Here is a 24,967-nt window from a genome sequence, read left to right on the forward strand (position 1 = left end):
TTGCAGTAACCTACAAATCTCTAATTGGACTCAACAAGCAATAAATCATGCCTGGTATCAGAAACCTAGCCAAATACCCATGACTACTGAGGTCATTCATCTAGAAAGAGAACCTACAACACGATTTTTCAAAAAATAACATAACCTCTAAATATTTGTCATTATATCCACAGGTAAGAGTATCCCTGACACTAGGGAAGCTTCTCTTTTTAACATATAGAGATCATTACAGAAAATCAAAACCAATCACAATGAAGCATTGTGGAACCCAGTTTCAGTGGATATACATATAAAACATTTTCCCACACCTAGGGCTCAGTGAACAATGTAATAAAAGGGCCAGAAAGATTGTAAGAACCAGAAGATCAGTGAGTGCTGTAAGACTGTGAATCCTAGTAATGTCAGAACTTACATACATATAATCATATCAACATGACCTCAAAAACATGAACTAAACAAAGACAAAACAATAGATATGCCAAAGTGGATGGGGAAAGATTATGCATTCTCAACCCTACATGAAGCTTTTGAATGCTGAGCACAGGAGAACTAGTCTTCCCCAGGGAATATCTTATCCACTCATAATGCCAAATATTGAGCCCTGAAAACATATATAAAAGTAAACTTGTACAAGTTGATCATGTTATATTTAAGCATATGTATTTATGTATATGCATGTAACAAAAATCAATGAGAAAAAAAGAGGCCATGAACTTTAAAGAGAACAAAAAGGAGGGTATTGGATGTGGGAGCCCATGTGACTCCATCTTGGCTTGATTCGATCTTGACTTAGGGTCAGAGAGTTGAAACTTGTTTTTACCCATCAGGGCTCAATAACAGGATGTTTTGCCAAAGGCTGTGGTCACCAGTTGTCCTTAGAATTAAGGGGGTATTTATGCTTGTCTGTTCCTTGAACTATGGTGTCCTGAAGATAAGGAGGTCTTTGCCTCCTTGCTTTTTGTACATAAAGGCCATGAGAAGTAAACTCGGGCTGTAGTATTTACTGACAGTCCTCCTGAATCTATCCTATGTCTCTGTCTTTTCTTCTATGTCTCTGTTTTTTCTGTCTGTCTTTTCTTAATCCTCACTCCCCTATTCAGGTGCTATTTGACAGGTTGGCAGGTCCCAACAATTGGAGTGTTTGGAGTGTAGAAGGGGAAGGGAGAAATGATGTAATTATAATCTCAAAAGTCTCAAAGCAGGGTTTCTATTTGCTTTGAACCTGTGTGTGTCACCGTCTCTGAGTTCTTATGTGTATCATCAGTAAAGTATAAGAAAAGCTCACCAGGTTCTGATCTTTAAACTAGTAGCAATAAAATTGTGTAAATGGAATCCCATTTTTTTTTTCACAGCTAAAATTCTAACTTCTTTTCTCCTGGCATAGCAGTACTAGAGTCTATAACTGTGAAACCAGAGTTAAGGAAATATAAAATAATGGTTGAATGCGATGTATAATGGAACAAAATGAGTATGTTTTGATTAGTGTGTTCAATATTTTCTTTCATAGTTTTATTTCAATCTTTGCATTCACAACTTCCAAAAGCAATTAATCCACTGATATCAGATCTTTATTTCTTAAGCTAATTCATAGCTCATAGGGACATATGAACTACTTAACCAAGAACACTTATGGTCAGGGCAAAGACATTAAGATGATGCATCTGCTGTGAGAAGGTCAAGAAAAATATGGAATTAATTGGGATAGTGCCCTAGCACATTCAAACTATTGTTACACATTGGTTTTGATGAGATCCACACACATTGTTTATATATTGTTTTTTAAACAACTTGTAATTCTTCATACATACACTTTCTAATTGAAATCAATACAATCCCATACACATTTTTATATCTTAGCTCTGGCATATAAAATTAAGGAGAGACCATCACAGTATTAGCATTTAGTACTGAATACATTTTTAAGGTGGGCTCATTTATAAAGGGTAGAAAATTAAAAGGTTCTTCAATTTCATGACAAATAAAATGTCTTCACCAGTTGGAATTTCCTGTGTGTAACAAAATTCCCTTGGAATGTTAGAGCTTTTGGTTAAAGGGAGAAACTATATGTCATTCAATTAATTTGTGAAGATCCCACATGAAACCTGAGGATAAGAAAACACAAAATGCTGGACATCATGGTGCAATCCTTTAATCTCTGCACTGGGAAGTCAGAGACAGGCAGATCTCTGTGAGTTCGAGGCCAGCCTGGTCTACATAGTGAGTTTCAGGACTGTCAAAGACCCTGTCTCAAAAAAACAAAATGAAAATTAAAGAAGAAAATATAAAGTGACAAAAATATATATAAATTGCATTGATCATCGATATACAGACAATTATGGAATGTTATTTTATACATCAATACACAAAGTTAATATTAAAAGCAGAATCTGTAGAGTCACTGTCTCAAAAACAAATAAAATAAAAGAAGAAAATATAAAATGGCATAAAAATATATAAATTTCATTGATTATTTATATCAATTGATAATTATTGAATGTAATTTTTTCAAGTGAATACACAAAATTAAGAATATTAAAATCTAGAGAACCAGTATTCTCCAAGGATGAGTCTCTGATACATTACCTAACTCCAAGAAGTCAGCCCCAAATATATATTTCGATATAATCATCACTAAAAGAATTCAACAGTACGTACTTATAAATGTATTTTGATATATACATGTGTGTTTCTGCATGTGTGTGAAATAACAATAATTAAAGAATGAAACGCCATGTATTTGAGAAGAGGAGAGAAACATGGAAGGAGTTAAAGGGAGCAGAAAGGGAGGAAATGATGCAAAAATGTACTCATACACAAAATAACATATATATATATATGCATATATATGGGGAAAATTAATTTAAAATCCGCTTCCTCTGAATTCTCTTCTCTGTAACTAATGGGGGACATGTGCTCATTATATAAACATTTCAGGTAGTAATCAATACTTGTCTTTGGTTTATGCTGTACCATGGGTTTTTTCCTACGAAGCAGGTTACAGAACTCATTTAAAGGGGGTAGTCATACCACACAATGGAAATTCTGATTGTCCAGTTCTTTTAGAAATTCAAGACCTAACTCAAATTTTCCTTCTGGCACAAATAGAGCCTCATTTAAAATGTGTTGACACGATCAAGCAACACTCAGAACTCAGGCTTTACCCACCCTCCAGGGCATTTCTAGGTCCTAAGGTTTCACATTGTCACCATGTCATAGAGGGACACATTTTTTCTCAGAGCATTCCCATATCATTCTTCTCCTTATTTCAAATTCACATTAATTTAGTAACCCTTCAATTGTTTCAAAAAAAAATCAATGAAATTTTGAAAGTATAAAATTAAACTGGCTTTAATTTTCACTGTTTAATGCTAATTAATCAACTTATAGTGCAAGTGTTAACTCAAAAACACAGTTTTCCCATCATATTGTTAGTGCATCCTATAAAAACTGGTGCCATCATTTTCAAAATAATGGCTATTTAATAAAATGCTTTTCCTAGTAAATAGAGACTTCTTGGTTTTTTTAGACTAGTTTCCTAAGTGTAATTATTGAATCTTGTGTTTGTGTGTATGTACGTGTGTGTACCTGTGTATTTGTGTGAATAGTATGTACATGTGTATAAAAATGAGGGGTGGATGATATAGGTATCTGTCCACATGCATGATGAGTAAAAGAAAGTCACTAACTCTGTCCATTTATTGCTTTCTGCCTTGTTTCCTTAAGACAAAGTCTCCACTAAACCTTGACCTCACTGGTTTTCATAAGAGCCTTTGGGCTCTATAATACCTCATTTCATCAGTATTTTGTTAAAAGTGTCCAGCCATGACTGATTTCTGATATGAGTGCTGGGAATCAGAAATAAATGCTAACGTTTCCACAAGGGCTCTTACCCACTGGTTTATCTCCCCAGCATTGGAAGTGTCATATTTTAATAATCATCAGAAACCATTGTCAATCTCTTCCACATTCTCCTGATGGCATTCTTTATTTCCTTATTCCTGAAAGTGTAAACCATAGGGTTCAGAAGTGGTGTCATGATGGTGGCAAACACAAACGCGTTTTTTTCAGAAGAGAAAGCAGTTGTTGGTCGTGCATATATTAAAAAACATGGGACAAAGAACAAAAGCACAACAGTAATATGGGATCCACAGGTAGAGAGAGCTTTAAGTCGTCCCTCAGAGCTGTGTGATCTCAGAGAGTACAATATGACACCATAGGAGACAAGCAATATAGAGAAGATAATGATGCTGATTGACCCACTGTTAGCAAACACCAAGATAACAAATATGTGTGTGTCAGTACAGGCAAGCTTCAGTAATGGGAACAAGTCACACATGTAATGATCAATGACATTGGGTCCACATAAAGGCAGTTGCAAAGTGAAGATAATTTGTACAAGAGAATGTAAAAACCCTCCTGCCCAGGATACCACCACCAAAATTCCACAGAGCCTCCGGGTCATAATGGATGAGTAATGTAAGGGCTTGCAAATGGCCACATAGCGGTCATAGGCCATGGCTGACAGGACAATCACCTCTATCCCAGTGAAGAAGTGGATAGCAAATAGTTGTATCATGCAACATTCAAAGGAAATGGTCTTCCTCTCATAGAAGAAGTCTACAATCATCTTGGGTGTGACAGTAGAAGAAGTACACGCATCCAGTAAGGACAAGAATATCAAGAAGAAGTACATGGGGGAAGCAAGCAGTGTGGGACTATAGATGATGGTCACCACAATCATCATGTTGCCCCAAATAGTTGCAAGGTAGATCAACAAAAACACAACAAACAATATTTTCTCAACTTTTGAGTTCTGTGAAAGCCCAAGAAGTATGAACTCAGTGACAAAGCTCTGGTTTTGCATTATTCTCAAGAAGATACTGAAGTAAAATCTGTTCACTTAAATCTGAAATTATGAGAAAAGAATACATCATTCAAATTTATATAATCACCATGTACAAGTTGCTGCTTCTTTGATTGTTTTGCCAATAAGAAAAGAATGTTACTTTTCTTAAATGTGTAGTTGCATACCATGTAATATTAAAGTTGAGTTGAATTTTTGAGTACTGAAAATATCCACATCTAAAATATTGGAGATAAAAATATCTACTTGGGTGAGATGAAAGCAATAGCCTATCTCTGAAGGGTCACCTTTCATCAGCCCTTATGGGATTCTGCAAGTGAAACACTGAATTGCACTTTAAACTATTCTACATATATATGAAGCCCAGAATGTTAGTCTCCATTGACTGATCAGAGCATTCACTGCCTCATCTACCAATAAAAGAGGCAAAATGTATTTTAGGGAACACTTCAAAGTCATAGGTTCAGCTTAAACATGGGTAAAAGTATGAATTATTAGAACTTCCAGTAACAGTCTATTTTTTATAAAACAGAAAATTCTTTGGGAAAGTATGCAGCACTCCTCTTTGTGCATATGTTGAAAGGTTGGAAATTTCACTAAATTCATCATTTTACAACCTAACAAGAACTTTACAAAATTTACCCTGTTTTCATAATGGATAAATGAAATACTATTAAAAAAAAAAGCAATTGTTCCAGACTTAAAGTCCTAGTCATATTCAGCAGTATGTTACTGTGGTTTGTGTATTTTAATTTTGGAAAAGATACAATTAAACCTTTTCTGATCAAGCCAAGAAAAGATGCTCAACCTGGAACTTTAAAGACACAAGGTCTATCATACATGTTGTCTCCACTGAATCAACAGGGTGAAGAGTGAGATATTTCCATTTGTAGAAACTTCAGGAAAAGGATGCTCCTTCTAATTTCTTTCACTCTCTAAATGTTAAATCATAGGCTTTCTTTGTCCTTAAGCAAATGAGATATCTTAATAAGGCAACAGAGTCAATGATGAAGAATCAGAAGGCCAAGGACCAATCAGCCATGAATGAAAACTGATCACAACATACAGCTAAAAAATAGAAACTCACCCTCAAATGCAATTCATAGTCATCCAACTTAATCACTTGCCAAAACTGATTCTTTGAGAATCAAAATACATTCTTTGAGATTCATAAGAATTCACTGTGAAACATATCCATACCATCTTACCTGCTCATCTCTAGGTATTATATGGTCAAATTAAAAAATGTCGAAATGTCACTCATGGTAGCATTTCTTTACAGTGCTAGGTGTAATAAATTCACAAAAAATTCAACTACCACCCACAGAAAGTAATTCCACAAATCATCTTTGTAAATATTCCAATATCTGATTCATTTTCCTTAGGTAGTCAGAACCCAAAAGGTGCATATATCTTTTCCTGTAAAATATTCTCATGTGTGAATATATAGAGAGAGACATATTCATGAGTATGTATTTGAATATATGCACATCTACAGTTACAAATATAAGTATGTATAAGAAAAATGTGTTTGTTCTGAGAAGAAAAATGTAATGTTTCAATGACTGACATCTAAAGAAAGTAGACTTTTCTTCACAAGTTTATAAATCTATCATGTGACTATTTATTTATTTTACAACAATCATTTACATGATGTCCTAAGGTCAGTTCTTCACTAGCATGTGTAATATAACTCCATCCACTCACATGATATAGCCAAGGAAGCAGTGGCCTGAAACAAATCCTATAAAGTCACTGGATCAGGCAATAATCATTTACAATATGTTAATATGATCAATACTTAGTTACCAGTTGTCTTTCAGAGCTAAGGTAAGATGGACAAAGAAATTTAATAAGAAGTCAGGAAGGCGTGGTGCCATGCATGAAATGTCAGAGTGAAACATTTCACACTATGAAAATTCAAAGGGAAATATATTTACTAACACCTGTTTGTCTGCTGCTTTCCCAAAATGCTTCAACTTTGCTTATCTTACTGTTTCTGGCATAAAGGAGAGGACTTTACTGTTCCCTCTCATTGCCTTGCTAATGGACTTCTAAAAGTTCTTTTGCTGTCTGCATGATTCTGCTCATTTTAAGAGAGACCAAGCCACAACCATGAGCACTGAAGAGGTTCAGATCTTCAACTAACTGAATTTTCTGAACAGTTCAGAGGCACTCTCTACCACCTACAGAAAGTTAAGGGGACATTCTTAAACCAGCAGATTTCACAGTGATTTAAGGCACTCTTCTTGATTCTGTGTTCTCAGTACCATACCTAGTTTCCAGTTATAGAAAAAATACATTTTACATTTTCTATCAATAGCTATGTAGTATAGACAATGCCCCAACTAACCCAGCTTTTGTGCTATCATTCTTTACTTCAAACATAGTATTTTCTAATCAATGATATCAGAACAGTAAGAACACATGTGTTACTGAAATTTTTTTTTTCAAAAAATAAATAAACAACTGCTAGTGGAGAAATAATAGAAAAACAGCACTTGTGACATTTCTCTGTTACTTGCTTTCAACTTCAAGATGACAAGTTGAAAATGTGTTTAATCTCATTAGACTTAAAGAAGCAGATGTTCAAGGAGAGGAAAGGAAGGAAGGAAGGACAGAAGGAAGGAAGGACAGAGGGAAGGAAGGAAGGAAGGAAGGAAGGAAGGAAGGAAGGAAGGAAGGAAGGAAGGAAGGAAGGAGGGAAGAGAGAAAGAAAAGAAGAGAGTGAGAAGGAATGAAGAAAGAAATGAAAGAAAAAGTTCTCACTCTGACAACTGAGTTTTGGGAACCTGAGCAATCATTAGTTGACAAGCACTGGCCTATGAGCTCTGAATACATCATTTTAATCACTGATGTATTGATTATCCATAATTATATTATCAACACTAATGATGAGGAGTCTGAACACTAGAGTGTTTGAAAACCCATACACATAGCTATGCATTGAATGTACTCTGTTTGATTTAAACAGTATCTTGACATACAGCATCCACACTTAAAGCACTCCATCATAATTTAAAGTCAAATATGAAAATGCTGTAATGTACCTTAAATAGATCACCACTATGCATCACTTCTGTGAAAAGTCTGAAGTTAGGTATCACCTATTCTTTATGGAGAAGTCCATTAAGGAGTGAACAAAATTCTGTTTGTATCCAACTCCCCTGTACATCTGAGAAAGAAAGCAATGATTTTGGAAGTTGATGCAAAGCATGTGAACATTGCTTCTCTGGTCCTGACATCAGCATGGTCTGAGAATGCAAGAAAAACAAAGAAGCCAGGCTGTGTTGTCACTGGATTTATAGAGGTATCCCTGAGATGTCACCAGTCTGGTGAACTGATTCTTATTCCACTGGGTTTTTAAGATTTCTTTCTGCATGGGTTTATGATGCAATTTTTTGTGCTTGAACACTTGATTCAGTGTTTAAATCACTTTTGATTAATGTGGTTAGAAAGAGCTTAATTTTTCCACAAGGAGGTTCTTTTAAATTTTCCCTAAATGTTGAATTCTGCCACTAGAGAGATTTTTGTATTTTTTTTATCTTTCATATTCAATATTTTTAAATAAGAATTTATATGACCATGGATGCTATTTTTCTTTGAATGATCAGGTTCCTGTCTGATAACGATTTCATGTAACACTGTATTTACAAGAAGAACAGTGCTGTAAAATGATGGAATACAATATTTCTCTCCTGAGTTTAAGCAAAATTCATGTGGCTGGGCGGTGGTGGCGTATGCCTTTAATCCCAGCACTCGGGAGGCAGAGCCAGGTGGATCTTTGTGAGTTCGAGGCCAGCCTGGTCTACAGAGCAAGATCCAGGAAAGGCGCAAAGCTACACAGAGAAACCCTGTCTCGAAAAAAAAAAATTCATGTGTATTCACCAAACATAATAGCTAGTTCTTTCATAAGGAATTCTTACACTAATCCCTATGAGAAATGTGTATTGTCTGAGAAATAAAGTAACAAAGACTGTTCCTCAAAGAAAAGCATTTTATGAAAAACTATATTTGTTAATTTGAATCTTATTTACCCTAAGAATCTTGAGCTTGTGTGTCTATAGCACTTGGATGGTGGTGCGCAAATGTCTGTTTCCTTTCATAATCCAGGGAGAACTTGAAATTACAGTTACTTTTCTGTTTTAGCTTCCCAGATGCTGGAGTAATAGGCCTCGACCTAATCCATGGCTTGTATCACATGTGAAAAACCAAAAATAGAGTGTCTAGAAGTGGAGAGGCATTGTGTATTCTCAAAATGTATAAAAATGTCTTGAAGATTACTTTAACATAGTGGATACAGTCTTAACATTGCTGCTTGAGGGAAAAGTTAAAAGTTGTCTCATAGATCATTTCAGAGGTGGAATAAGCCAAATAGTCTGTCAAATTATGCAGTTCTTAAGCATTGATTCCTGCCACTTTTTAAAGAATATATTTACACATAATGTTAAAAAGGAGAATTTAAGTGACTCATGAAACAATTGTGAGTAATGGTACTCAAGCAGCACCAGTATGACAGTCTATGTGTTTAAGAGGAATTGGGTATTCCCATGGGACCCCCTTGACCAACAATTCAGTTAGATATATCCCAGTCCTGGTTATGGAAGTTTCATTTGATGACAAGAGATGTAAAGTTGGGACTGTGTCTTCCCCATTATTTGGCAATTTCATTTAGATTACCTTCATCTATGGATATATTTTAGGAAGCTTCTACTGTATTAAGTTTCCAGACTAACCCTCATATGGTCCTTAATTTTAGCTGTCTCTCCCCATGATCCTTCCCCTTCCATACTTGATCCTCTTATTCCAGTTATCTCTATCTATCCATAATTATCTATTCTATTTACTTTTCCTAATGAGATCTATATCTGTTCTATATATTCTCTTACTCTAGGCCTACTCTCGTTGGTTCTACAGACTATAGCTTGGTTATCATTGACTTAATAGCTAATATCCACATACAGGAGAATAAATAAATATCATGTTTTTTTTTCTGGATCTGGGATGCCTAACTCAGAATGACATTTTTAGAGCCATCCCTTTGCCTGCAGATTTCATGATGTCACTATTTTTTTTGCCTGAGTAATATTTCATTAGGTAAATTACCATATTTTCTTTATCCATTTATCTATTGATGGATATCTAGTCTGTTTCAAATTTCCCATTATTATGAATAGAACAGTAATGAACATGGGTAAGCAAATGTCTTTATGATAGGATGAAGCATCCTTTTGTACATGCCTAGGAGTGGTGCAGCTGGATCTTGAGGCAGATGGATTCCCATATTCCTGTGGAACTACCACACTGATTTCCATAGTGGCTGTACAATTTGCATTCCCACCAAAATGGTTGTTAATGCACATCCTTGGCAGCATGAGATGTCATTTGTTTTATTGATCTTCTCCATTCTGACAGATGTAAGAAGGAAATATCAAAGTAGGTTGATTTGCTTTCCCTGATAGCTAGATGTTAAACATTTCTTTAAGGATTCCACAGCCTTCTTGAGTTTCCTCTATTTTTAATTTTCTGGCTAGATCTGTATCCCATTTTTAAATTGGGTTATTTGTTTTCTTGATATCTACTTTCTTACATTCTTTATATATTTTGAATATTAGCCTTCTGGATGCATAGTTGGTAAAAAAAAAAAAATGTTTTCCTATACTGTATACTGCAGCTTTGTGCAAATGACAGTGTCTGTTGCCGTGCAGAAGCTTCTCAGTTTCATGAGGTCCCATTTATTAGTTGTTAATCTTAATTCCTGTGCTAACGGGGTTCTGTTTAGAAATTATATTTTTATGTGCCAATGAACTCAAGGTCATCACTCCCTTTCTCTTCTGTCAGGTTCAGTATGACTGGTTTTATGTTTAAGTCTTTGATTCATTTGAATTTGAGTATTCTCCAAGGTGATAAGTATGGATCTATTTGCATTCTTATACATGCAGAAGTCAAGTTGACTGGCACCATTTGTTGAAGATGCTGTCTTTTTTCCAGTGTCTATTTCTGGCCTCTTATACAACATCAAGTATCTATAGAAGTGTGAATTTACGTCTGGGTCTTCAATGTGATTTCACTAATTTCCAATATAAATACCTTCTCTGTAGAACAATGTGCTCTCTTTCTAAACAGTGAGTAAAGCATAAAGTACTTATCAAAGTAGATATTGACTTTTATTCTTGACAGTAAGTTTTCAAAGTGTGATTTGCCTTGTTTGTGTGTACGTGTTTGCATTTGGGAATTAGCTTTCATGCAAATGCACAAGTCAGTAAAACCCAGATAGGGCACTGACTGTGGTCATGTCATCTATTCATCTGGACCTTATTTTCTTGAGACAAGGTGTCTGAATGAATTTTGAGCTTGCTGATTTGTGAGCTCCTGGGGACTTTGCATATTTCAGCAGATCTAGTTTAAAGGTATGCGTCCATGTCTGTCATTTTCCTGGATTCTGGCTCCCAAACTAAATCCCTCATACTTGTACATCCCTCATACTTGTACATCCCTCAAACTTGTGCTCTTACCCGGTGAGACATCTCACCAGTTCTGTAAGTGTAGCACTTTGATATATATCATTATTAATATCTTTCCTATTTTCCTAATGGCATTCTTCATTTCCTTATTCCTGAAAGTGTAAACAATAGGATTGAGAAATTATTTCAGGACAACAGCATATATAAGCATGCTTTCTCAAAGGTTAATGAGGATATAGTTAGTCCATTAATAACAGAAGGAACAAAGAACAAAAGTACAACAGTACTGTAAGAACTATAGAGATAACATTGTATTGCCCTTCAGAACTGTGGACTCTTGGAGAGAACATGATGACATTATGGGAGACTAGCAACAAGTAGAAGGTTAAAATTCAGATAAAGCCACTATTGGCACTGACAAAAATACATGTGTCAGTGTAAACAAGCTTCAGTAATGGGAACAAGTCAAACATGTAACAGTAACTGGCATTGGGTCAACAGAAGGGCAGTTGCAATTTAATCTGTATGACAGAATATAAGTAGCCCCCTGCCCAAGTCACTCCTACCAGGAAGCCACAGAGCCTTTGGTTCATGATGGAAGAGTAGCGCTAGGGTTCTCAAATGGCCACAGAGCAGTCTTATGCCATGGCTGTTGGGACACTCTTCTCTAACACAGTAAAGAAATGTACAATACTCAAATGAGATGGTCTTCCATTTACACAAGAATCCTACCAACATCTTGGGTGTGAAAACAGAAGAGATGCGTTCATCCTGGAGGAAAAAAGAAGTACCTAGGACAGCCCAGGAGTGCAAGTCTATAAATGATTATATTTATGTGTGTGTGTGTGTGTGTGTGTGCGTGTGCGCACGCGTGCGTGCGCGTGATCTCCCTAATAGTTGCATCGTAAACCAATAAAAATGCCAAAACTTGACATTTTTCTTTGGGCTTCTAGCTCATAAAAAATGTCATGGAGATTTATTAATTACGAAAGCTCAGTCTGTAGATTAGGTTTGTCCCACTAACTCTTATAACTTAACCCATTTACATTCATCTATGAGCTGCCAAGTGACTTGTGCCTTTTACCTCTCCTCCTTCATGTCTTGCTCTCCTTACATCCAGCTCACAACTCTGTCTTTCTTCTTCCCAGCATTCTCTCTGCCCAAAAAATACCGCCTAGCATTGTCATTATAATTTCATGGGTAGTCCACTTTATTGTATCTCCAGCTACCTTCCCCACAGACTTTCAATTAATCTGCATATTTATTCAGTTCCTGAATTCATTTTCACTAGGTAGTCACAGCTTTAATATTTGTATCTCCTTTGTGTATATACATAAGTGAGATGTATCAGTAAAACATACTTTTCTATTTTTTTTTTGTTTTTTTTTTATTTTTTTCAAGACAGGATTTCTCTGTGTAGTTTTGGTGCCTGTCCTGGATCTTGACCAGGCCAGCATTGAACTCACAGTAGACCAGGCTGGCATTGAACTCACAGAGATACGCCTGGCTGTGCCTCTCGAGTGCTGCGATTAAAGGCATGTGCCACCACCACCATGGCCAATAAAATGTACGTTTATGTGTGAATTTCTGCCCATATATGCACAAGCAAACACACACAGGTGTGCACACATATACTGATTGTTACAAATCTGTGAGTAAAACTGTAATTTACTTTAACTGTGGAAAAAATAATGTGTTGATTTTAATGGCTGATATTTACACCAGGCAGACACATTTTACATATAAGTATGTCTAGCCAATGAAATTGCTTAAATTTATTTTTAAACAACCATTTCTATTGTGTCCTAAAGTCTGTTGCTCAGTAGTATTCATAATATAATCTTTGTGTTTACTCACAAGCTACAGTCAAGGAAACAGTGGTGAAAACTAAAACCCACACAGTCATTGGATGGGTTGGCAATCATTTATGAGACCAAGATTATTCTATAATTTACTAGTTGTCATTTAGGGCCAAGGCAGGATGGAAGAAACTGTAGCAAGATCACAGGGGGTAAGATACATATATGAAAATGTTACAATAAAACTCATCATTTTGTATAATGACTGTGAGGGAGGCAAGACTACTTTATACTCTTAACACTTGTACTCAGAGCCAAACTTTCCGTTAAGATTAGATTATTCAAGTTCCTAAAACTCTAGGAGCCTAGGGCTTTTGCTATGTAAATGAATTTAATAAGAAAGCATATCCAAAGTTCTTTTCTGAAAATTACATAAAATTAAAAATGGAAGCAGAGACTTAGGAATAGATGATGATTTTTATTAAGAAATTCACCGCCGGGCTGTGGTGGCACATGCCTTTAATCCCAGCACTCGGGAGGCAGAGCCAGGCATATCTCTGTGAGTTCAAGGCCAGCCTGGGCTACAGAGTGAGTTCCAGGAAAGGTGCAACGCTACAGAGAAACCCTGTCTCAAAAAACCAAAAAAAAAAAATAATAAATAAATAATAATAATAAGAAGAAGAAGAAGAAGAAGAAGAAGAAGAAGAAGAAGAAGAAAAGAAATTCACCTACTCAGTGACACAGAGCAGAGAATATAGTTTTAGTTGTGAAGATGTATTATGCACCCCAATAAAGCTTACCTGGGGATCAGAGGACAGAGACAGCTACTAAATTAGACATAGAGATCAGGCAGTGGTGGCACACACCTTTAATCCTATCACTTGGGAGGCAGAGATCAATCTGGATCTTTGTGAGTTCAATGCCACACTTGGCTACATGAGAAAAACAGGACCAGGCAGTAGTAACACACGCCTTTGATCCCAGGAAATAATATGGTAGGACACAGAATGGTATGTGAGGCATGAGGAAACAGGAACTCACTCTCTCTATGCTGAGGATTCCATAGAGGTAAGCTAGTAGCTGGCTGTTCTGCTTCTCTGATCTTTCAGCTTTCACCCCAATATATGACTCTGGGTTTTTTATTAAAAGACCATCTAACATTTGAACAAAGTTTAGTTGTTCAGCACACATTCATAAGTAACTTTTTTCTTCATATTTATTTACAAGGTAAAATATTGTATCTTCAGTTGCAGTGAGATGTATCTGTTTCAAGGAACAATATTTTCTAAAGTTCTTAGTATTCAATGGCCAGTTGTTATGGTTCATACTTACAGTTTTTCTAGTTTCAGATAGCTTTCTTTCATAAAGAAAAAAAAAAACTGACTGGGAGGTACTAAGAAATGAAGGCCCTATATGAAATAAAAAATAAAGTGTTGTCTTTATCTTTCATGCTCTAATTAGATGCTCATTAGTTATACTTACAAGTAAAGTGACACCATATTTTCAGTAAAATGATTTCCAAACCTCTGATTAAAATACCCACAGTGGTAAGTATAGAGTAGCCAAGGTATATGACTATAAGAACAACTATTTTAACTCATTTAGAAGACCATTGACCTAAACACAATGTGTAGTCTAGATTGAGTCCTGCAATAAAAAAGTGTAACAGTTGAAAATTAAGCTACATATGAATAAAATGTGTTTTGTAGCTAAGAATAATATATACACATTCATTTCCCAATCCTGACAGTTTCACTCTAGCAAAACAGTGTGGTTATCAAGAGAATCTACAACGTGTACTATCTTGTTTGCTTTAATCTAAAATTAGTTCAAATAAAATATCAAATAGAAAAAATTTTGTTCATTTTTTGTTGTCAAAAAAGGTAGCAATGCAACTTTATATCTAATAATCATGTGTCACTGAATGAACTATAACATTTCAGGCTTTTAGGTTCAATAAACAAAATCAGCATTATTTTGTCAGAGATTGATAAGGTCTGACAAAGCTCAGGCTGGCTTCAAACTCACCATGCAATCTAGCATAGTTTTTTAATTAATTAACTAATTAATTAACTTGCTTTTTCCAGTCCAGTAACAGTTTCCTCTCTCTCTTCTCTCAGTTCCTTCGCCCAGTTTCCCTGTCCCCCTCCCCCCATTCCACTCCTCCTTTAGCTTCAGAAAAAGACAGGCTTCTCATGTATGTCAGCCAGCCATGGTGAATCAAGCTGCAGTAAGACTAGGCACCTCCACTCCTATTAAGGCTGGATGAGGCAACCCATTAGGAGGAAAGGGTCCCAAAGCAGGTAGCAAAGTCTGGGACAGCCTCTGCTCCCAGTGTTAGGAATCCCACAAGAACAATCTATACAACTGCAACATGTGTGCAGAGGGCCTAGGTCAGTCCCACGCAAGTTCTCTGGTTGTCTGTGAGCCCCTGTGAGCTCAGGTTAGTTGACTCTACAGTTTTCTTGTGGTATCCTTGACCCCTCTGGTTCCCATAATCCTTCCTCCCCCTCTTCCACAAGGGGGAGGATTGCCCAATCTTGGCCTAAAGTTTAGCTGTGGTTCTCTGCATCTGCTCCCATCAGTGGTGGGTGAAGCCTCTCTGATGACAATTAGGCTAGGCACCAATTTATGAGTATAGCAGAATATCTTTAGGAACCATTTCATTTACTTTTTAAAAATTTATTACCACTCATGTTTGGTTCTATCCTAGGTCTCTGGGCTGTCCAGCCTCCAGGTCCTGGCCCTCCAGGCTGTGTTAGGTGTAAGCTCCCTCTCATTGTATGGGTCTCAAACTGGACCAGTAATTAGTTGGCTACTCAGCTATATTTCTATAATTTTTGTCTTCTTTATCATAGCACATCTTGTAGGCAGGGCAAATTGTAGGTCAAAGATTATGTAACTAGGTTGAGGTCTCAAATCCTCACTGGAAGTCTTGACTGATTATAAGAGATAGCTAGTTCAGGCTCCATATTCCCCACTTCTAGGAGTCTTATCTAAGATCACCCTCATAGATTCGAGAGTTTCCAATGCACTAGGTTTCTAGTTTGTCCCAGAGAAACCCCCCTGATTCTAGTTGTCTCTCCTAGGACTCTCTCCCTCCAAACTCCTCTAACACAATCCCTCCTATTCCCATGCCCATCCCCCATCGAGACCCCCCCCCATCTGCTTGTGATGTCTATGCTATTTCCCATTCACGGAGAGATTCATGTGTTGTAGATGAATTTCTAAATAGTCTTATTAAATAAAAAACACGGAGCCAGATACCTGGGTGAAAGCCTTAGAGAGATCAGGAAAATAGGAAAGCCACCAGCCAACCTCACCTCACCAACTCTGCAGCTTCCAAAATGCGTGATTTCCTGTTTGCCCACACCTATATGCCTCGCTGTTCTGCCATCTGATTTGCTCTCTCTGTTGACCTACATCACTTCCTCTTCCTAAGCAGCTCTGTCACTTCCTGTCTGCCTGCATAGACCTCCAGACCTCCATGGTTAACTAGTTTTGGAATTTAAGGAGTATGCCATCACACCTGGCTCTGTTTCCAGAGTAGCCTTGAACACACAGAGATCCTGCCTGCCAAGTGATAGGATTAAGGGTGTGTGCTACCGTTGCCTGAATTCTTTGTTTACTTAAAATGGCTTGCTATTTTCTTTGATCTCCAGACAAGCTTTATTTATTAAAGCACAAATAAAATATCACCACAATGTGTCCCACCTTGAGCCCTGCCTTGTTACTCTTTGGATCCATGGAATTTAACATCATTTTAAAATTTTCCTCCTGCCTCTGCCTCCAAGTGACAGGAGTTACTTTTGTTCCTGCTCAGAGATGCCTCATAGCAAGAACTCTGGTCCCTGAGCCATCTCCTGAAGCAGGGACCTTGGGAAGTGTGTCTGTCTTTCTGTGCCCCAGGGTCAATCTTGACCACTGTTTTCTTCATATTTTTCTCAAAATGTTGAATTCTTCTACTAAGAAGGCTTTGATATTTTTTTTATGTGCAACATTATTTTCTTGCTGTGGGATGGTCTGTATGTCAAATTACTCTGATTGGTCAATAAATAAAACACTGATTGGCCAGTGGCTAGGCAGGAAGTATAGGTGGGACTAACAGAGAGGAGAAAAGAAAGAACAGGAAGGCAGAAGGAGTCACTGCCAGCCACCGCCATGACAAGCAACATGTGAAGATGCCGGTAAGCCACAAGCCATGTGGCAAGGTATAGATTTATGGAAATGGATTAATTTAAGCTATAAGAACAGTTAGCAAGAAGCCTGCTACGGCCATACAGTTTGTAAGCAATATAAGTCTCTGTGTTTACTTGGTTGGGTCTGAGTGGCTGTGGGATTGGCCGGTGACAAAGATTTGTCCTGACTGTGGGCAAGACAGGAAAACTCTAGCTACATTTTCTCTTCAAAAAAAGTATAATTTGTTTATGATCACCAAATGTTAGCTCTTTTCTTTTGAAGTATTCTTGGATTTCTGATTCATGGTTATACAATGGATGGGAAACAGCTTCTCTGCAGAATTTAAGCAAAATGCTTTGTACCTACCAAACATAAGAGCTGAATTCAGTCATAATGAATCCTTCTGTCAATGTACAAGGAAAGTATATGTCTTGTTTTGAAAATACTATATCAATAACTGTTCATTAAAGAAAAATATCTCATGAAAGATATATGAAAAACAATATAGTATTATATAATATATAATGGTTCTTTTGTTGTTGTTGTTGTTGTTTTTGAGACAGGGTTTCTCTGTGTAGCTTTGCGCCTTTCCTGGAACTCACTTGGTAGTCCAGGCTGACCTCGAACTCACAGAGATCCGCCTGGCTCTGCCTCCCGAGTGCTGGGATTAAAGGCGTGTGCCACCACCGCCTGGCATATAATGGTTCTTATGGTCTACAAGAGCTATTAGGCAAAGGTAGGTGGATCTCTGAGTTCAAGGACAGTCTGGTCCATAGAGCAAGTTACAGAATAGACAGAGCTATTACACAGAAAAACCCTTTCTCAAGAAAAAAATAATATTTTATGAAAAATATATAAAAAGCAATATAGTATTATATGATATATAATGGTTCTTATGATCTGTCTCCTCTTCCACATATCTCTAAATCTTGAGGATCAAGGTATGATAAAGACAGCCCATTTAAGCCTGAGTGCTCCAAAGCTTCTCACTCTCTGCATATTACCCAGCTGTGAGTCTCTGTGTTAATTACCAATGAATTTAAGAAGTGACTTGGATTAGATATTAAGATGCTTACCTTAAAATAACAATTGGTAATGCAAAACAAAATTAAAAGACTGTGAATTTGAATGAGAGAAGAGAGGTATATTGAGGAATTTAAAGGAAGGAAAAGCAAGGTAGAAATTTTATAATCAAATTATAATCTCAAAAACTTTTAAACAATCTGATCTTAGAAGAGCTTGCCAAATCTTTGGAGTGCTTGCCAAGTAGCTGATACAGAAAAGTAGAAAAATATGTAAAAATAAATAATAATGAACCAGCCAAAGAAACAACAAAAAAAGCCAAGCAATATAGAAACATCTGTGATGTAATTCTATGACTGCTCTTCTTTCTGCAGATCCTACATTCTGATAGGCTTTCCAGTCACTGGGATCAATGTGGCATAAAAACTTTTGGAATTAAGTTCTCCCAGTTTTACATATTTTATTAATATTTTTCATGCAATATATTTTGATCATATTCTTTCTCTTCCCCCAGCTCCTCCCAGCTCCTCCCCACCTCCCTACCTACCTAACATCCTATTCTTTCCCTCTCATCTTTCTCTCTCAAGATAAAAGGAAAACCAAAACAAACAAAAACAAAAATTAACATCAAAGTTACAAAATGCTACAAAAAGCATATGAAAATATAAATATGGAGTCTGATTTTGTGTTGACTATACTCCAGAACATGGGTATTCCCTGACATGTGGTTGATATGATTAGCATTGTGCCATTGAAGAAAAATGAGTTTCCTTCTCCCAGAAACTGTCAATTACAAATGGCTTCTTGGTTAGGGGTGGGCCTTTGTGCCCATTTCCTCTTCTCTGTGTTTGGATATCATCCAGTTTGAACTTGTGCTGGTTATGTGCATGCTGTATATCTTCTGAGTTCATATGCGAATCTGCTGTGGGATGTATGGCAAATGTGTTGCTAATTAATCAATAAAACACTGATTGGCCGTTGGCTAGGCAGGAAGTATAGGCGGGGCAAGGAGGAGAATAAAGCTGGGAAGTGGAAGGCTGAGTCAGAGAGACACTGCCAGCCGCCACGATGAGAAACAGCATGTGAAGATGCCGGTAAGCCACGAGCCATGTGGCAAAGTATAGATTAATGGAAATGGATTAATTTAAGCTATAAGAACAGTTAGCAAGAAGCCTGCCACGGCCATACAGTTTGTAACCAATATAAGTCTCTGTGTTTACTTGGTCGGGTCTGAGTGGCTGTGGGACTGGCAGGTGAGAGAGATTTGCCTTGACTGTGGGCCAGGCAGGAAAACTCAAGCTACATGAATCTGATCTGTTATGTCTGAAAAATAAATTTGGTTTCCATAAATTCATCTACCAGTCTTTGTTCTTAAGATCTGTCTCCTATAACACATAGCTATCCGAGCCTTGTGTGATAGAGGTGTGGGAAAATTATGATAAAGACAGCCCATTAGGGCTGAATGCTCCAAAGTTTGTCAATGTCTGCACATTGTCCAGCTATGAGTCTTTAGAAGCTTTTCCACTGAGGGTTGATTGATTGGTTGTTAGGGGTAATTTTACTGCTATATCCATTGGCAAAATAATAGTATTAATTTTCCTGTAAAAGTCATGATCTATTTAGTCTCAAGTTTTTGACCCCACTAAAAGTATCATGTATTGGGTATTGGTTCCATCTCAGGAAATAAGCCTTAAATTTAAAAACAGAAAAAAGTGGTTAATTACTCCCATAACATAACCTTCATGCTACTATTACACCAGTGGGCATATCTTCCAGGCAGGTTGCCATTTATTTGAAATTTTATAGAAAAGATAAAAACCTACAAATTTTCTGATAGTGTCTTCCCTTTCTCCTTAGACCATAGTTATTTTATACCTAAATTATAAAATCCTTTGAATTTGTCAGCATACCAGCCCTCCATATATGCTACCATCAGATAAGGTAGACTCTTCAATGAGGAATATAAAATTATGTAAAAACAAGAATTAAAATTTTAATTAAAGAAAATAGGTTTAGTCAGTGAGAAAATTCAAATCAAAACTTTACTGACATTCCACCTCACAACCTTCAGAATGGCTGTCATCAAGAAGATAAGCAGCACAAACCACTGTCAAATAAATGGAGGGTGGAAGGTATAAGAAATATCAAATAGGAATCTTTTCTATCAGATACTATAAAATCTGTGTTTAAGATAAAGAATGAAAATCTTCTTGTCTTCCTCATCTTATAAGACTTTTATGTAAATGTTTTAATCCTCCCCATCCAATAAAAACTTTGTTTATACCAAGTCCATGGTTATATTCTAGGAATTTGATGACCTGAAGCAGTAACCACTTTGTCCTTCTTCATTCATTTTCTACACACCTGTTTCTTTCTTTATGACCACACGCTTATTTCTGATAGAGGGAAGAATGACTTATTCAGTGCTAGTGAGAGCCTGTTCAGCCATTATGAAAACCAATATGAGAGTTTCTAAAAAATTTAAGACTATAGCTTGTAACATCTAACCACAACCTGACTGAATATCTATCCAGTAAACCAAGGTAAACTTACAATGGAGATGTATTTATACTCATATTTACCATTCATTCATTATAGCTGAATTATAGAATCAGTTCAGGTGAGCACCAACATATCAACTATAAAAATGTAATCTATATAGACAAATTTATGTATCCATAAAAGGAATAAAATTATGTTGTTTGTAAGAAAATGGATGGAGCAAGAGATCAATGTGTGAAATAAAATTAGCCACATCACTGATCAAAGATCTATTGGATGTTTTATCTGACGAGAGAAAGAGAGAGAGAGAGAGAGAGAGAGAGAGAGAGAGAGAGAGAGAGAGAGAGAGAGAAATAAAAAAGACAAGAAAGGAAAGGGAAACCACTAGGAATGAAGAAGAAAAACATGAGGTGAAATTTAGAGTAATTGAGGAAAGGAATGTAATCAAACACATTACATGTGTGCATGAAAATATTATATAACCTCTTAGGTTGTTCAGCTCATAAACCCTTAAAAGGTGAAGAACAGGTACACCAGTGTGTCCTCGGTTTGTTAGACACTTCTGAGTCTGTTGAAATGTATATGCTTTGTCCAGATAATGGTTTAAAACTTAATACTTTATGACCTTTACCATGAGACAACAATGAATGCAAAAAAATTTTTTTTGTGCTTTATCTATTGTTAGAAATTTTGTGCAGCAATAAGTATAACTCACATCAAAAAGGATGATAACATTGGGCCCACAGAAGAGCAGCCACAAAATGAAAAAAAATGCGTATGATGGAATGTAAAAATTCCCCAGATCTGGCTACCCATAGCCGAGTCCCCAGTTCATGATGGAAGAGAAATGGAAGGGCTTGAAAATAGCCACACACTGGTCATAGGCCATGGCTGTAAAAACATGAAGTACTGAGGAAAAAACAAAATGGTTTAGTATCTTTTTTAGAGCACTCAATTAATACGTGTTTTAATATTGGCATGTTAGAGGAATTTTAACTATAACCACAATGCAACCTAAGATAATAAATTCATTTAGGGAATTATAGGCACAATTTATCTTTTTTTCTTTCTGTTGTTCTTGAGGCAGGGTGTTCCTGTTTCAGAGGTTGGCCAAGAAGTATTTATGTAGAACAGATGGGTCACAAACTCATGAGGAATCTCCTGCCTCCACCTCCTGAGGGCTGGGAATACAAAAAAAAAAAAAAAAAAAAAACAGATATGTCTAACTTGAATCATTTCTTTATTGATAACTTCAAGTAAAGTTGTTTTTAGTTTGGGTATAAAAGTCATGAAGATTAAAGTCAATGTATAAATTGAAATACAATCTCCTTTTGAGAACTTTTTTTTTCTCTCTTTTGCTCTATGGTGCCTGAATGTTTTACTGTGTCTTGGGAGCCAGAAGGAGAGTCAGCTCACTTCATCTGCAGTTGATCTTAGCTGTTTTAGTTCTGTGGGTTCTCTAGAATTATTTTGGGTTATTTTCCTAAGAATGATTATTCATAATTATGGAATCCTCCCATCTCCTTTCCCAGGGCTGACTGCCATAAGATGTCTCTCAACCCAAGGAGAAAACATGCAATGGCAGGAATGGACCAACCAAGAATTCTCCCTCAAGATATCAAGAAATGATTCAAATTCTATAGCAAATGGCAAAGGACACCCATGAAATAATGGAGTCACAAGAGACAGGAAACCTAGAGTACTTCTATGAAGATTTTCTTCCCATCCTGCCTAAACTCTAGCTGCTACAGAGATCACTCTCATAAATTGAAATTTCTTTTTACTGAAAATAGGTTTAATAAGTTTTCATCCAAATATATATGACATTTGGAATTTCCTGCAGATTTTTTTAAAAGCATGTACTTAATAGTCAACACTATAGCTGGTATTTTTAATTGCATTCTTTTTTATTAATAGATTCTAAGTAAGTATAAAATTCAGTTCTCTTTAATTTACACACATGAATATTGAGTTTCCAGCTCAGTGGACCTGCCTGATATAAAAAGGAAAACAATCATCTCCAACCATCAAAACAACGCTAGTTCTGGAGAATTGCATTAACTCCTTATAGGTAATAAACATACTGTAAGTTTGTGTCAATATTTTGATTCCTTTATTATTAATATTAATTCTGGTAAAATGCAACTTTTTATTATTCATCTGAATGCACTATTAATTTCTTCCACACTTTTCTTATGGCATTCTTCATGTCTTTATTCCTAAAAGTGTAAATCATAGGATTAAGCAAGGGGGATAGCATGGTGTAAAATATTGCTACCATTTTGTCAAAGGAGAAGGCAGTAGGAGGCCTTGCATATGTAAATATACACGGAACAAAGAACAAGACCACCACAGCAATGTGGGACCCACAAGTAGACAGAGCTTTCCATTGCCCTTCAGAACTGTGGAATCTCAGAGACAGCAAGATAAACCCATAGGAAACAAGCAACAAGGAGAAGATTATGATGCAGATAAACCCACTGTTGGCAACTACCAAAAGGCCAAAGATGTGTGTGTCAGTGCAGGCAAGCTCCAGCAATGGGTACAAGTCACATATGAAGTGATCGATGACATTGGGTCCACAGAAGGGAAGCTGCAAAGTGAAGATAATTTGTATGATGGAATGTAAGAAACCCCCTGCCCAGGCCACCCCCACCAGAGTGCCACAGAGCCTCCTGGTCATAATAGAAGAGTAGTGTAAGGGCTTACAAATGGCCACATAGCGGTCATAGGCCATGGCTGTCAGAACAATCACCTCAGCCCCACCAAAAAAGTGTTCAGCAAAAAGTTGTATCATGCACCCTTCAAAGGAGATAGTTTTTCTCTCATATAGAGAATCCACAATCATTTTGGGTGTCATGGCAGAGGAGAAGCTTGCATCCAGTAAAGATAGAAAAGCCAGAAAGAAATACATGGGGGAGCCCAGCAGTGTAGGGCTGCAGACAACGGTCACCACAATTGTCATGTTGCCCCCAATTGTTGCAATGTAAACACATAAGCATACGATAAATATCAGTTTTTGAACATTTGGATTCTGTGACAGTCCCAGGAAGACAAATTCAGTTACAAAACTCTGGTTTTGCATGGTTTCCAAGGAAAAGATGAATGCCCAATAGAGTGCATATAATTTGGCAATGATAATAAACATTTGCTTCAATCCCATTTATAATTTTGGGATCATCAATGATTTATTATAGCTAGATCCAAAATAACATTGAGTGTTTGATTTCATTGAGAATAGAAAAAAGAGAAAAATTTACAGGGTGATAGTTGAAGATCAGTCAGATTGAGGCAGAGATAAATTGTAGAATACTTAAAATCTAGAGCTCTGCACACATGAAAACAGAAACAGTTGCATGTGTGGTATATGATTGACAATATTTTATATGTAATTCTGTTTGACAATTTACTTGAGATCTGAAGTAAATTGGTGGAAAACCTTCTGGCCTTTTGCGCATATTATGAGGATGTGAGGACTCCATAGTCATGTTTTCCACAGTCAGGGAAGCACGTAGGAATGACTAGATAACGGAAAAATGTATCTGTAAAGTGAAGAAATAGCCTGCATTTTAGGAGACAAATGAACATCATGAATACTTCTTCAATGTTTAAAAAAAATCTATACTGAACATGGCCTTTAATAAATTTTTATCTCTTCTCAGACTTTTGACTAAAGTCAAGTGCAGTACATGTCATTATGAGTTTGATATGGAATTCAATTAGTTTTTATGGAAGAGAAAGACATATAGAAATGCCCAGATACAGGCTTAAGCATTAAATACGGGTTTTTTTTAATCATTATCTGAAACTGGAACAGAAGTTCATAAAAACAAATAATGCCACTGCCGAATTTTGTTCTCATGGTTGATAATACAAAGTAAGCATTCCACAGGCCCCTAGCTACTGTTTTCCCTGCTTTATCTGTAAGAAAATTATGCTTCAGGAGATTAAGTTGATATCAGGGGAAATGCCCAATGTTATTCAAATATTGGACAGAACTTCTGTCCAAGCTTAAGCCTGGTCAATTGAATGAACATGGAAAAGGGTAACAATTTTTCTTTTATCCAGAACTTCAGAGCAGAGGAAGCATTACAATGTCTCTTTCTATCTGTAAATGTTAAGATTTCTCAATAGTT

At 36.5% G+C, this 24,967-nt stretch overlaps 2 protein-coding genes and 1 pseudogene across 2 annotated transcripts; all 3 read right to left on the reverse strand.

Moving 5' to 3' along the window:
• Positions 1 to 3,928: 3,928 nt before the first annotated feature.
• LOC131908331 (olfactory receptor 4C15-like) lies at positions 3,929 to 4,894 on the reverse strand. Its single transcript, XM_059259384.1, has one exon. It carries the CDS (start codon positions 4,862 to 4,864, stop codon positions 3,929 to 3,931), a length of 936 nt encoding a protein of 311 aa, XP_059115367.1. The 5' UTR covers positions 4,865 to 4,894.
• Positions 4,895 to 11,392: 6,498 nt separating this feature from the next.
• Positions 11,393 to 12,509, reverse strand: LOC131907801 (olfactory receptor 4C15-like; annotated as a pseudogene).
• A 10,474-nt stretch (positions 12,510 to 22,983) lies between these two features.
• Positions 22,984 to 23,922, reverse strand: LOC131908332 (olfactory receptor 4C15-like). The gene has a single exon (XM_059259385.1). It carries the CDS (start codon positions 23,914 to 23,916, stop codon positions 22,984 to 22,986), a length of 933 nt encoding a protein of 310 aa, XP_059115368.1. The 5' UTR covers positions 23,917 to 23,922.
• Positions 23,923 to 24,967: the final 1,045 nt, after the last annotated feature.

The sequence above is a fragment of the Peromyscus eremicus genome, chromosome 4, assembly GCF_949786415.1.
Source record: "Peromyscus eremicus chromosome 4, PerEre_H2_v1, whole genome shotgun sequence".
NCBI lineage: Eukaryota > Metazoa > Chordata > Mammalia > Rodentia > Cricetidae > Peromyscus > Peromyscus eremicus.